At 41.2% G+C, this 15,335-nt stretch overlaps 1 protein-coding gene across 4 annotated transcripts; it reads right to left on the bottom strand.

The window, feature by feature from the left end:
• Positions 1 to 9,435: 9,435 nt before the first annotated feature.
• On the bottom strand, positions 9,436 to 15,315 carry CCL20 (C-C motif chemokine ligand 20). 4 transcript variants are annotated; one of them, XM_023557816.1, is made up of 4 exons: positions 15,194 to 15,315; positions 13,780 to 13,891; positions 12,761 to 12,838; positions 9,436 to 11,868 (listed from the first exon to the last, which is right to left on the bottom strand). In XM_023557816.1, exons 1-4 carry the CDS (start codon positions 15,270 to 15,272, stop codon positions 11,847 to 11,849), a joined length of 291 nt encoding a protein of 96 aa, XP_023413584.1. In that variant the 5' UTR covers positions 15,273 to 15,315; the 3' UTR covers positions 9,436 to 11,846. The 4 variants fall into 4 exon arrangements, with proteins under 4 accessions (XP_023413584.1, XP_003417930.1, XP_023413583.1 ...); XM_003417882.2 differs by having other exon boundaries at positions 13,780 to 13,894; XM_023557815.2 differs by having other exon boundaries at positions 9,436 to 12,838.
• Positions 15,316 to 15,335: the final 20 nt, after the last annotated feature.

Consider the following 15,335-nt stretch of genomic DNA (forward strand, 5'->3'; position numbering starts at 1 on the left):
CAACAGGAACCAAAGTTAGGACAATAGGAACCCACGAAGAGTGAGTGATTATGACACGTTGAATAAATAAAAATCCATACCAAAAAAGAAAGAAAGAAAAAAATCCAAACACAACTCTCAAAAAAGGAAGGAAAGCATATATTTGCTTTCACTGGCAGTGCCTCTGCCACCAAATTCATACTCTGAAAATTTGTAATAAAGAAAGAAATATTTACCCTAACGTTTTGGGAAGAAGTATAGATCATTCCAGGTGATGAGAGAAAGTGCCTCCTTCCAGAAGAACTCCAGCTAATAAACATAGAGGAATAAGAGATTTACAAGGAGCCCTGGTGGCACAACGGTTAAGTGCTCAGCTGCTAACCTGGAGGTTGGTGGTTTGAACCCACCCAGTGGCTCCCCAGGAGGAAGACCTGGCGATCTGTTTCCATAAAGATTACAGCTGAGGAAACCCTCTTGGGCAGTTCTACTCTGTCACATGGGGTTCCTAGGAGTTGGAATCAACCCAACAGCACCTCACAACAAGACAGTTACAACCGCTAAAGAAACAACTGATTCAGGCCAGGATCATCGATGGATGCTAAAAGTACTAGGTAAACTGTTATGGGAAACAGGATATTCGTGTGAGGTCAAAGTCTCACTAAGCAGATTACATCCTATTTGCAAAAAGAAATACCTCCCTTCTCAGTAGATCTGCCTGCCACCCCCTTAGCCAAGTGGTCAAATTAGCAACGCTCACTGCAGCACCATCTGGCAGCATGTGCTTTGTGATGAAGAGCAGCGTACAGTGCAAACCTCACCTCTGAACTCTTGTCAGAGGAATTCTACCTGAGTCTAGTCAAACTTTTAGATTTAACTTCCAATTTAAAGGAAATATGGAGAACAGGTGGTGCAGTGGTTAAGTGTTTGGCTGCTAACCAAAAGGTCAGCAGTTCAAATCCACCAGCCGCTCCTCCCCAGACCTACAGAATAGGAATCCTGGAGGTGGAACCTAGGATGCTTTTTATTAAATCTGCCCCTAGTGATTATGAGGCAACCTACCTAGTACAGGCAGGCATGTGGGCTTTCAAGGCACAGAGGCTCTTAGACATCAGTGAGACCCAACCAGCCACCTGATGCAAGAATCTCAATGCTGACATTTTGCTATTTCCCAGCCTCCTTCTCCTACAGATTCCAAAGTATTATCTATAATAATTCATCAGTCTGTCAGGAACACTCTATTAAGGAAAGCCATCTTGGCAGAAAGAGTGAAATAGTTTATTTCAATATTATGCAATCAAGCAAATACCCAAGTTAATTAAACTGTGACTTGAAAATCCATATTTTACTTTACAAAATGTATATTGAATTTATAAAAGTGTGTGATATACTATCAATCTCTTTTAAAACATTTGTATTAGCCGAAGACACATTCCAGATGGTGTTAATATACTGAGACAGGATCTCAAAATAGTATATCATAGAATCATGGAATTATGAGATTGGAAGCAACCTTAAAGATATATATATATATATATATATATATTTAAAACAAGGACCAATCTTGCCAAGCACAATTTGAAAATAGAGATGATGAAAAAAAGTGAATTCAGAGGTCCTTACCCAAGGTCTTTTACTCAGCTGCTGGCTGAGCAAAGAGCAATGTACATAACACAGCATCCAGGGCTCATTTCAAATAAATGCCAATATATAGTCACTTCACCACTTACCGTATTTTTACGGGAATTTTTTTTTTTTTTTTTTTTAATGCTTACCTTCTGCGTTTACTGGTGGAGCCATCCCCCATGAGGCACCCTCGCAAGTGCTGCCATGCCAATCCTCTTCCACATGCTGCTGTAAAAAAAAAAAAATTAGCTTAGCACCCTTAGAAAATACCTCATGGTGGGGGGTGCGGAGGAAGCAGCCTGCAAACAAATGTAGAAGGCACGTGTTATTTTCTTAAAAATGCAGTAATCATTCTGTAATTATCACTGAGGTCTTACCTTGAAATATTTACTAACCTTGAAATATCTTTGAAATATCTTAATATAACCACTTCTGTGGTTCCAGCTCTAACCCACGTGATTCAAGAGTTGACTAAAGATGTCCACAGTCCCTGGCTGGTGCAGATGGTTAAGTACCTGGCTACTAACCAAAAGGGTGGTGGTTTGAGCCCACCCAGAGGCACCTTGGAAGAAACATCCTGGTGATTTGTTTCCAAAAGGTCACAGCCTTGAAAATGTTGTGGAGCACAGTTCTACTCTGCACACATGGGCTCAGCATGACTAAGAATTGACTCGGGGGCAGCTGGTTTGGTTTTGTGTTTTGGCAAAGACATACAAGAAAATAAAACCAAAAAAATAAAATTAACAAAAAAAAGTAACAATAACCTCTAATTTTGGAAGTGATATGGAAATGCACACAACAAACTTAAATCATAAAATGAAAGTGGAGGGGCAGAGTTTTTTCCAACATAACCTTTTTGAGTCTGAGTAATAATTGAGAATGAACCGACTTCTGATATTCTGACCTGACAGTGACACAGTAAGGGTTGTTTTCAGTTGATTACAGAACAGGACCTTTGTTGTTGTGGTGGTTGTTGTTAGATGCCAATGAGCTGGTTCTGACTCATAACAATCCCATGTACAAAAGAAGGAAAGACTGCCCGGTCCTGCCCCATCCTCACAATAGACGTTATGCTTGAGCCCATTGTTGCAGCCACTGTGTCAATCCATCTTGTTGAGTGTCTTCCTCTTTTTCGCTGACCCTCTACTTTACCAGGCATGATGTCCTTCTTCAGGGACTGATTCCCTCCTGATAACATGTCCCAAGTATGTGAGACATAATCTCATCACCCTAGCTTCTAAGGAGCATTCTGGTTGTACTTCTTCCAAGACAGATTTGTTCGTTCTTTTGGCAGTCCATGGTATATTCAATAGTCTTCACCAACACCACAATTCAAAGGCATCAATTCTTCTTCAGTCTTCCTTATTCATCATCCAGCTTTCACATGCATATGAGGCGATTGAAAACACCATGGCTTGGGTGAGGAGCACCTTAGTCTTCAAGGTGGCATCTTTGCTTTTCAACACTTTAAAGAGGTCTTTGATAGCAGATTTCCTCAATGCAATCCATCTTTTGATTTCTTAACTGCTGCTTCCATGGGTGTTGATTGTGGATCCAAGTAAAATGAAATCCTTGACAGCTTCAATCTTTTCTCCGTTTATCATGATGTTGTTTATTGGTCCACTTGTGAGGATTTTTTATGTTGAGGTGTAATCCCTACTGAAGGACCTTAATTTATGCCCAAATTCCTCTTAATTTCTCTTCTCTCTTTCAGGTGGAATTTAAATTTGCATATCAACTATATTGAGTTCCTTGAAAATTTTAAGATTGAATGGCTAAATGTTAGTTAAATATTACGGGAGCCCTGGTGGCCCAGTGGTTAAGAGCTAGGCTGCTAAACAAAAGGTTGGCAGTTTGAATCCACCAGCCACTCTTTGGAAACCCTATTGGGCAGTTCTACTCTGTCCTATAGGGTCACTATGAGTCAGAATCGACTTGACAACAATGGGTCAGTCCAACCTGAGGAGTTTCTCGGTGACACAAATGGAGTCACTAACGGAAAGGTTGGCAGTTTGAATCTACCCAGAGCCACTTTGGAAGAAAGGCTGGTGGATTTGAACTGCCAGCCTTTTCATTAGCAGCCGTAGCTCTTAACCACCATCCTGCCAGGGCTCCGATTCTGAGTATAAAATTATTTAAACCTGTTAACAACCCTGTGGAGCCCATTCACTTCTTTGGGTCTAAAAAAAAAAAAAAAATCCTTTCTCCTCAATTGTAGTAAAATGTGAAATTTAGGTTTTTTGTTGTTGGGTTGATTTTTTTTGAGGGGGAAATATTTTTACCTCTCTTGGTTGTAAAAAGTGTCCCTGGGTGATACAAATAGTTTGTGCTCAGCTACTAACCTGAAAGACTACTAAAGTTTGGAGGCTCGAGCCTACCCAACAGTACCATGGCCTGGCCATCTGCTTCCATAAAGAGTACAGCCAATAAAACCCTATGGGGCAGTTCTGCTCTGTAACAAGTGGGGTCGTCATGAGCCAGAATTGCCTTCACAGCAATGAGTTTGCTTTTTTGGTTTCAGTTGTAGAGCAGAAAATACTCCTTTATTCAAACTTACACCTCCACTTTGGCTGACTCATTTGTAAGCAGGTCTCAGGATCTAGAGCAGGTTGAACCTATCTGTACTGTAGGGCAGGGGAAGAGGAACAGGTCCTGTCAGGCCCAAGAGGGATCAGACCTGACCAGAGCAGAAAGAGGGCAAGCCCTGCCCAGGGAGACCTGAGAGCAGAAACCAAGGAAATGGAATCCTTTCAGCATATAAAACACAACATCCACAGCAGAATGAGACTGCACCCAATAGAGTCCTGGCAGCCAAGGAACAGGTTGTGAAAGAGGATCAAGGTGATTGAGCAATTGCCTTGGACTTGTTCTTATTAAAGTAGACAGATGCCAAGTGACCTTTCTATTTTTGGAACATATGCCCTATATTCATTAAACAAATGCCAAGGGTAGGCCAATGGAGGTACTGTAAAACTGAGAAAAAAGAAGCTTATAGCCTCTGCTGTTATTGGGGGTGGATGGGAAGACCCAATGACACACTTTATGTTGTTCAGGAGAGACCCATGCCGGTCAGCTTAGGCCTTGAGAAGTGCATAAATTGCTGGCAAATGAACCAGGTGATAGGGGGCATACATTCGTTAAGAAGTTTTGCCAGTACTGTCCTACAAGATGAATGTAGATCTACCCCATAGTTATCCCAGAGGTGGGGCAGGAAGAGTGAGATGGGTGATATATATGAAACAACATTGGCCATTAGTTGGTAGTTGTTGAAGCTGAGTGATGGGTACATAGGGCTCCTTCCATGGTTCACCCTGCTTTTGTATTTTCCCTGATGAGAAGTGAGAAGAAATTCATGGGAATGACTCACCCAAGCTGGTAGTTTTCCATTCTCTCCACTCCACTGAAGCCACACACCCACAGTCACTCCCCTGAACCTTGACTTCTGGAGCTGCTCCAGCCCCTTCCGCCCAAACATTCTCCTACTCTTTGACCACACTGGGGCAACAGTGTCTCTAGAGAGGTGCAGAGGGCAGGATTGCACCAGGTGACACTGTCAGAGGGTAACAGCCAAGTGACTGTCTATAAAATTTTTGTGCAGTGTTTCAGTAGAAATTTATTATTTTTTATAAAAATATCCCGTATTTATAGGAGCCCTGGTGGCACAGTGGTTAAATGTTCGGCTGCTAATCAAAAGGTCATCAGTTGGAACCCACCAGCCACTCCTTGGAAACCTTCTGGGGCAGTTCTACTCTGCCCTATAGGGTCGCTATGCGCTGGAATTGGCTCGACGGCAAACAGTTTGGTCTGGTGTTTATTAGTTATTTATAACAACAAAAACGTTTTTCATAAGCCCAGCTTACATGTACTAATACATCTACAAGGCTAAAACTCTATGCTGATTTACTTTTTGAACCTTCTAATACCCTCTGGTCAGAGCTGTCATTACCCAAATCACGTGGTTTCATCTGCATGTGCTATAAGCAGGCACTGTAGTTTTTTTGGCAGCCAGTGTTTCTATAGTCAATGATTTTGTCAGATTTTCTGGTGTTTTAGCTATAATATTCTGCACTTAGTATTTGTGAACCTAAAATCAAAGCAGGCTTGGTTACTAGTAATGTTGCAACTAAATAGTGCTGTAACTCAATGTATAAAGATTTTACAAAACAATTTTGTGTTTAGTATTTACATAATCTAAGAAATATTACATTTAAACAGTTTACAACTATATCACAGAAATTTTCTTATTTTTATTCTATGAATAAAGTCAGTAATAAACATTACTAAGGATTCTGTATGGTCTGGTATGGGAGGAGGTCTATGGGGGAGTGATGACACCATGAGTTACCACACTAGGTGACACCAACACTATTGATACCACTGTATTGAGGCCTCGTATCAGAAAGCCTCTTCATTTCCTTCCGATCTCTGAGATGCCTTTGGGCTTCACCTCCTCCCCTCTCTGGCCTAGATTCCACCATTCTACATTTCAGTCTCTCTACACCCCTCATACTCTGTCTTGCCCACTTGTCCTCGCACCACCTCTGGATGCAAAGTGTAAGCTTGAACCAGTCTGTTGTTCTTAGTTGCCCTTGAGTCAACTCTAACTCATGGCGACCCTACGTACAACAGGACAAAATGCTGCCAGTCCTGTAGTGTCTTCACAATCGTTGGCATGCTCAAGTCCATTGTTGCGGCCACTGTGTATTTTGAGTGCCTTCCAAGCTAGGGGACTCATCTTCAAACACTATATCAGACAATATTCTGTTGTGATCCATTTGATTTTTATTGGCTAATTTTTGGAATTATTAGCCAATAAATTGACACAGTGGCTGCAATAGTGGGCTCAAAAATAGCAGTGATTGTGAGGATGGTGCAGGACTGGGCAGCATTTCATTCTGTTGTACATAGGGTCGTTATGAGTAGGAATTGACCCCATGGCACCTAACAACAACAAATTTTTGGAAACCTGTCCCCCATGGGTGACCCTGTTGGTATTTGAAATACCAGTGGCATAGCTTCCAGCATCACAGCAACACACAAGCTACCACAGTAGGGCACACTGACAGATAAGGGGTGGTGAATCAGCCTAGTCACTGTTCTCTGTTCTTACACCAAACTGCAGTGAGTCACCTGGTACATGAGGACTGAAGCCACTGCACATTGTTTATGCCAACCTCAATGAAGCACCAACACTCTAGAACAATCCTTCAGTGTCTCTCTGCATCCCTCAATGGCTATCCCCAAACTTCTCCTTTCATTCCAATCCCCAACCCTGCCTCTTCTCTCTTAAAAGATGATGAGTTTTACACCAGGAAAAGCAAGGCCACCCAATGTAATCCCTTTCAACTTCCTCCACCTCAGACTGTAAACTTCTCTCCATCTCCACCCATTCTTTCCTCAACATGTCTTGTTTTATAGGGATTTATACCTCAATTTATTGTTTTGGTAGACAGAACAACAGCCCCATAAAGCTGCCAATGTCCTAATCCCCAGAATCTATAGAGTATGTTACCTGACATTGAGAAAATGGTTTTGTAGAAGCGGTTAAAGTAAGTTTTTTTGTTTTTTGAGATTATCCTGGATTATCGCAGGGTTCCTTCTAAGAGGGAGGTAGGTGAGTCAGAATCAGAGGAGGGGATATATATCAAGGGATGCAGAGGTCAGAGAGAGATAGATTTGAAGGTGCAACACTGTTGGTTTCGAAGATGGAGGAAAGGGTCACAAACCAAGAAATACAGGGAGCCTTGAGAAGCTAGAAAAGCAAGAAATGGATTCTCCCTCAGAGTCTCCAGAAGTACAGGCCTACTGACACATTGATACTAGCCCAGGGAAACTTGGACTTTTGTACTTCTGACTTCCAGAACTATAAGATAACAAACAAGTGTTATTTTAAGCCACCCAGGTTGTGGTAATTTGTTACACAAATTACAAATGTGTCTTGGAAGAAATATAGCCAGAATGTTCCTTAGAAGTGAGGATGGTAAGGCTTCGTCTCACATAGTTTGGACATGTTATTGGGAGGAACCAGTCCCTGGAGAAGGACATCATGCTTTGTAAAATAGAGGGTCAGAGAAAAAGGGGAAGACCCTCAATGAGATGAATTGACACAGTGGCTGCAACAACGGCCTCAAACATAGCGACAATTGTGAGGATGGAGCAGTATTTGTGTTGTACTTGGGGCTGCTATGAGTCGAAGCTGATGACAATTTATCACAGCAGCAATAGAAAACTAATATACTTGTGTCTTGGAAGCTATTTCTGTCTCTGGAAGGGAATCGAACCACCACTTATCTCCCTCTCAGAATTAAAAAAAAAAAAAAGCTTCCCATCTAGCTACCATCTTTATTTCCTCTTACATTCATTACCAGACTATTTGAAAGAACCATCGGCATCCACCAACTCTACTTCTTTGTCACTACTCACTCTTCTACCCACTATCATCAGAATTCTCTCCCCTGTCACCTCACTGGAGCCCTGGTGGTAAGTGCCCAGCTGCTAGCCAAAAGGTCATTGGTTCGAACCCACCAGCCACTCCATGAGAGAAAGATATGTTAGTCTGCTTCCATTAGGTTTACAGCCTTGGAAGTCCTAAGGAGCAGTTCTACTCTGTCCTATAGAGTTGCTGTGAGTCGGAATGCAAATGAATCAGAGCTAATGGCTTTATTACTTCACTCAAATACTCCTAAAATAACCAATGGCGTAGATGTATCAATGACCTACAGATGACAAGCTTTAAAGAAATTACCCCATCTTTATTTTATCTGACTTCTTAGTGGCAATCAACACTGATGGGAAGCATTGGTGAGGCGCCCTAGAACTTGGAGACAATCCTGAGAGTACAAAAAGTCAGATCTCCAGATACTGGCTCTGGACAGGGATCAGCAGTTTTATACAAGAGATTCTGAAAAATGTTATGACTGAAATGCTTAGATGGTCTGTGAATAATTCCAGGAGGCAGGACTAGATTCTGATTGTAAATTAGTTGTGGAAACCTGTGTTCTCAGAAAGTCTGTATAAACAGACAGGGCTGCTCAGCCTAGGAGAGAAAGAGCCATCCTGTGGAGCTACTTCTGGAGAGAACAGAGGGTCAACAGAAGCTCACCCAAAAAAAACCCAGTGCCAGAAGCTCACAGGAGACTTTTATTGCTATTGTTTGAATTTAAGAATGAGAATGAATGCATGTATTATATGTATAATTAAAAATAAGTTAAAAAGGCATAAAATTTTCGTGGAAGAAGTCAGATACCAAGAGTATAACCTGTAGAGTTCCATTTATGTGAAGTCAAAAGAAGCAAACCTAATCGATTTGCGAAATAGCTCAGAACAGCCTGACCTCCAGATTGTACAGATGGAGTGAGGGCATGAGAGAACCTTTTGGAGTGCTGAAAATGCTTTTTGTCTTGAAGGAAGCAGGGTCGTTACACAGGTGTGTGTACATATATATATATATATATATATATATATATATATATATATAAAACTTTTTCGCACTCCAAAAGGTTCTCTCGTGCCCTCACTCATATATATACATATACACATAGGGGTGTGAGTTGTTTGTGATCAGCTGCTAACTGAAAGGTTGGCAGTTCGAACCCACCCAGCAGCTCCGTGGAAGAAAGACTTAGCAATTTACCTCTGAAAAAATCAGCCATTGAAAACCCTGTGGAGCACAGTTCTACCCTGACACATATGGGGTCACCATGAATCAAAGTAGCCTCAGTGGCAACTGGTCACAGGTCACTCACAGAGGGCAGTACGCTGATCTCCCCACGTGCTGCCCATGCACTTGGCTTGGCCTTTAGATGTTGTCATTGTTGAATAGAAATTGGCATTCTGTCCTGCAGGATTCCATCTCCATAAACTCAGTTACCAGCTCTTAGTGCTCCTGGCCCCAGAAGATTCAGACACTTTTCAGAGCGCTAAAAAAATCTGTTAATTTTCTGACTCCACAAGGTTTACCTGGTGAGACCTCCCAGCAGCCACCAAGACTGCTGTCTCCTGACAGTGTTCCTCCAAGAATGTGTGACTGGAGGGAGGGACGGGTGGATTTAGGATGCTTCTCAGGATTCTCAAACCTACCACCACCTCTGTACTTTCCCGTTGCCATGACTTTCACTGAGGTATCAGTGTTCTCATTTTATCACTGTGGTCTTCTCCTAACTGGTACCTCTGCTTCCCATCTGCCCTGCCTTCCTCCCATCGGCCATATGGAGACCACACTTGCTTTGACTTCTTCAATGGTTCCCCCAACGTTCCCATGCTCAAATTCAAACCACTGTATCTCCCTGAGGTAACAGTTCCACTTCATCTGCAGCTGCTCTGCTTCAACCCCCATGACTCGCATACATTTTTCTTCACCACGTATTGCTCAATGGTGACATCATTGACTTTTTGGATGGAACAATTCTTCGTTGTGAAGGACTAGCCTGTGCGTTCCAGTAGGGGTAGCATCTCTGGTTGCCGCCCACTGAATGCGTCCTGTACTCCACCCTCAAACATGCCCCCGGATGTTTCCAAGCAACCTTGCTGTCTCTCTCCCAGCTGCTTAGCTCCTACTGGTCCTTCATCACTCAGCATAGGGATTAGGTTGAGCCATATGAAATCGCCATCTTCATAGGTGCAAAGCCTTGAATACTGGCTATTTCATATACTTCAACCTAATGTACTTTCCTTGTGGGAACCCCTACTAACAATCCCCTATAGCGCCCTTTAACTGCCTTTGTCAACGTGCTTACCACCAAGAGTACGAGCTTGGTTTACTTATCAGTCTTTTCCTCTCTCAGCATTGTTCAGCCCTAATTATGCAGGAGCAAGGGTCAAGTCACATTATCTCTCTAGTGCTTGGCAGGGTGCCTGACACCTAATAGGTACCAACCCTACATTTGATGAATAAACAAACAGGATATTGAGCATACTTTCCCTGATGACTCAATGTTACGGGTATTATTCCTGGGCGTAGAATGCCTTCAGGGCTGGTGGAGACACAGCTTCTTGACTCGACACTAAATGAGCCACAACTGCCCGGCTTGATGGATTTGTGCATCTGGGTTTTACATCATATCATCAGCATGCCTGCTTCTAGTGACCTTTGTCATTCTTTGGAATTTAAGGCAAAACTTCTAGAGTGCTATGTCAAGGCACTGCATGAGTTTTGGTACACGGATATTGGGACCATAACTGCATTCGTTCAGGATCCTTTTACCTTATTCCTGGATTCTTGCTGGGTTTCATATATTTGAAGTCTCCACTTTGGTTAGCAAGACAGTCAAGTTCTAAGAAAACTTTGAGTAGTCATTTTCTTTCTCAGAGCTTCTCAAAGATGATGACTCAGGAGGACCTTCAAGTGGAAAAATGTTTCTCTGATGAGATTATCATTCCTAAAACCCTGGCTGGTAAAAGAACGATGAACTAAATTTCTTAGGATATTTTCTAAACAGTTGTTGTGTCTCTATAGTCACAAAATATGTGGGCATACATTTTTAGTAAAACAAAAAAGTTTTATATCAATAAGCACTGGATTAGGGAGCTCAGATATATGATCTTTCTAATTTTTGGTCTAGGTGACTTTGAATCAAAAGGCTTTTCTGTTATAATTCCTACAGAATGAAGTCCAGGACTAGGAGGGACAGTGATCATGGAGGTGCCAGGCAAAAGTAAATAAGGGATACAATTTTTTAGCTAAGGTTCACATTTGTCTTTAAATGCTTTTTGCAATACACATTTTAATAAATGCCACATAACTCAATCAACAATTTTTTGGTTCTTTTATTTTCAAGATTTATTCTTTTTATCACCATTATTCTCTTTTATAAGGTAATTACAACAACTTAAGAGACAAAACTGTACACACAGAAATGTTTTAAATAGTTTTTTTTTAATAGCTTGCTTCTTGTTAGAAAGCCTATATCATTTCATGCCCCCCCAACATAATTTTAAAGCTTGTGCTAAACCAAGTAGCTTATAGAAAAAGTTTAGTATTAAATAGTTAAATACAGAAAAACTGCATCTATAAATAATTTGACATAAAATAGAGTTGGACTTTAACGTGATGCTTAACAAAGCAAACCTAAGAGGTACTAAACCCATGATGCAATATGAATCAACTTCATTAATTGGACAAGTCCAGTGAGGCACAAATCAGATACGTGATAAACCGTCAACGATGTGCAAGTGAAAACGCCAGTCCCAGCCTGGTTCTTTTTGTTCTTGGGCTGTGTCCAATTCCAATCAAAGAGCATTCACTTTTACATCTTCCTGACTCGCTGACTGTAAAGGAAAGAGGAAGAAAAGAATAAGCAAAGGCGAAGGGATGGGCTGCCTTTGGTACCTAAAGACACCTTCCACACCCTTGACCCCATCTCAGGACACCGAGCAGCTCAGAGGGCATTCAGATGAGCAAATCAAGGTTCAGAGAACATGGGCTTTGCCCCACATAATTCAGCTAGTGATGACAGAAACCGGATATAGACACTCATCTTGTGCCTCTAAGCTCGGTGTGGACACACTAGCATTAAGTGGCTTCTGTCCATTGATAAAATGTTACTCTCTACTATCATCAATGTAATTCAGAGCCATTGCTCTTTTTCTTAACTAATGTTTAATTTTCAGTTTTTAACAAATAGCCAAAGGTCAGTCTGTAAGTCATATAAATAGGAGGCATCTTTGCAACAAAAAGCAACCAGTTAGTGACTATCAAATGCATACCAAAAAAACCAAAAAACCAAACTGGTTGATGTGGATCTGACTCCGACTCACGGCAACCCCACGTGTCACAGAGCAGAGCTATGCCCTATAGTAGAATCTTTTGGAAGCAGATTGCCAGACCTTTCTTTCTAGGTGCCCCTGGATGGGTTTGAACTGCCAACCTTTCAGTTTAGCAGTTAAGCACTTGAACGTTTGGACCAACCCGATAATGCACATCAAATGCATAGGGGAGTTTAATACTTCATGTGAAACATCACTCAATTAAAAAAATAATTAATGTACAAGTGGGAAAAAAATGCATTCATTATTTTCATGATCCAAACCAAACTTCCCTTCAAAAAATTCCACAGTTCTCAGACTAAAGAACCCCTGTGAACCCATGAGCCACAATTTTGCATCCTCCTCTTCCCACAGATACTTGGAGAAAAGCTCACTGGTTGTGACTGTTTCATACCTCAGGATCCACACAGCTTGTTTCACCCACACCTTTTTTGGATCTGCACACACAGCTAATCTTCTCTTTGTGTGAAAGCTGAAAAAAGTCAGAAAATTTGATTTGTGCTTAAAGAGCTCTTAAGGATTATTTTTCACAGAACATGCAACGGAAACTTCATATTCCAACTGATTTCTCAGCACACTTTTCACATTTCAGCTAAAGAACCAAAAAACTAAACTGGTTGCCATTGCTTCTATTTCAACTCATAGCAACCTCATAGGAGGGAGTAGAATTGCCCCATACAGTTTCCAAGGAGCCCTTGGAAGATTCAAACTGCTGACCTTTAGGTTAGTAGCCGTAGCTCTTAACCACTACGTGGCCAGGGTTTCTTTCAGCTAAAGAGGTGAAATAAAAATGCAAAAAAAAAAAAAGGGCCTCTGATAAAGCTTGGTACAAGAAATGAAAGTGATTCTCCCAGATTTTTTTTGCAATTTAACAAATTATTTACAAAATGATAGGGCTGTGGCTAAAGTCCCGGATTGCTGTTATGATTAATTTTATGATTTCATTTCATTTTGCTGCTGGTGGTAACATGGGATATGTATGTACCTGAACAATAATTTATATCATTCCAAAATATAATATCATGTATGAATCAAGAATATTATGGGTGAATGTAAAAATTAGTCTGAGATTTTACTTATAGCCCCAACCATTTTCTGGCAAAAAGTGCTCATTTTGAAATTTTCATGTCTCAAAATAATTTTACGTGCATATTTTCCTAAGATAGTATATTAATAAGCTACAATTTCATCTTAGAAAGTGGCTTTGCCCTAAATTATGTTACTTCTTTCACTGCTTCTGTCCTAATTCCAGTCCTATTGAGCATAAGCTTTGAAGTAGATATGTACTACTGAAATGAGTATCTCTGCTGCTTCAGTTATTTCTGAATGAAACTCCAAAAAGGCCAATTTTTTAATAGCTGCAATTTTCCTGTGCTCCTGATACCAATGAATTAAAGTCAGTTAGCAACTTACATGACAGCGTCGATATCACAGGCTTCACTGGACAGTTGCTGCGTGAAGCCCGTGATAAGTTTGGGATGGATGACGTGTTCCGTGTATCGGAGGCAGCAGTCAAAGCTGCTTGCTGCTGAAAGAAAAATAAGAGGAATTGAGTCCATGTGGATTAACATATTCTGTGATAAGCTACGGAACATTCAGTGAGTTTGATTTATGTAGTGTTTAAACTATCTACTAGAAAAGTTTCAGTATCTTTGAAACCTGTATGTTTTTTAAGAGATCCAAGAAATAGTTTGTGTGCTGGGAAATTTTGGTTCGATAAATCAGCTTGGCTTCTTAGAAGCAAAATATCTTTGGTAAGAAACACAAATTGACAGTTTTTTATTTTAATTCACTCTAATCACTCAGGAGCCCTGGTGGTGCAGTGGTAGGTGTTCAGCTGCTCACCAAAAGGTCGGTAGTTTGAAGCCATCAGCTGCTCCTTGGAAACCCTATAGGGCAATTCTACTCTATGATATAGGTTCACTATGAGTCGGAATCGACTCAATGGCAATGGGTTTGGTTTTATGAGTTTATAGTTGCTCAAGAGTATGGGTGCTCCCCCTCCTACTTTAAGAAATCCTGATAGATAACCTTCCAAATTCAGAAACTAAACACATTGGGAGCTCTGAATCTATTATCTGGTCACTGAGTATTGGGAACTGGGGAAGAAGAAGAAACTATGAAGGAAAATATGATTTATAGGAGTTACCATCAGCTAAAGCCCTTTGAAATTGTAATGTTAGTTAATGGGAATTTTCTATTTTGTTCTTAAAAGTTCAACATGCACATTTTCAGGAATGTGCCTATTGCTAAAAAGCTATGTAGTCTTACGGTAATAAAAGCAATACTTGGACACTCCCCTGAGTTAAATTACAACCTGCTGTAAAGTAAGGGATAAATATTATCCCAAAGTTAGCAAGCGATGCCCCCAAGGCCTTGCAGGGGATGAAGTTGGGTACCATAACCTGCTCCACAATGGATGAGTTTTGAACTTTATGAAAGCCATTTTAGTTGAGAGGTGACAAAGCTGGGGAAGTGGTGTGTTGTCTCCACTTCAGAATGAACCCACTTGCTGGTAACTTTACACTATTTGTATCACTCCAGGGAACAACACTTTGTCCTATAGCTCCAGGGGTCTCTAAGAGCCAGTCATCCTCAGACTCTGCTGGGATTGACAGCAGAGAAGAGAGCCTGACCAACAGCAGTAATCCTCCCTCCTTCAGTCATCAACAATGAACTGACAACCCCCATCACTCCCTTTCATAGACTTTCTAATGGGCATCCATCCCATCCTTGGGGTCCTCCATCCCCAGATAATCTCAAGGCTTTGAGGAAAATGGAAACAGTTCTTCCTCCAGTGCTAGCAAAAAGAATTACTGACACTTACCTTCTGACCTGCTGCAGAGGTGGAGCAGTACCACTGCCATCAAAGCAGCCAGGAGCAGACTCTTGCCACTGCAGATCATGTTGAGCTCAAAGACAGATCTGCCCAGTGCTGGTACTCAGTGCTCTGAGAGTACTGTTACATT

This window comes from Loxodonta africana, chromosome 6, assembly GCF_030014295.1.
Source record: "Loxodonta africana isolate mLoxAfr1 chromosome 6, mLoxAfr1.hap2, whole genome shotgun sequence".
Classification (NCBI taxonomy): domain Eukaryota; kingdom Metazoa; phylum Chordata; class Mammalia; order Proboscidea; family Elephantidae; genus Loxodonta; species Loxodonta africana.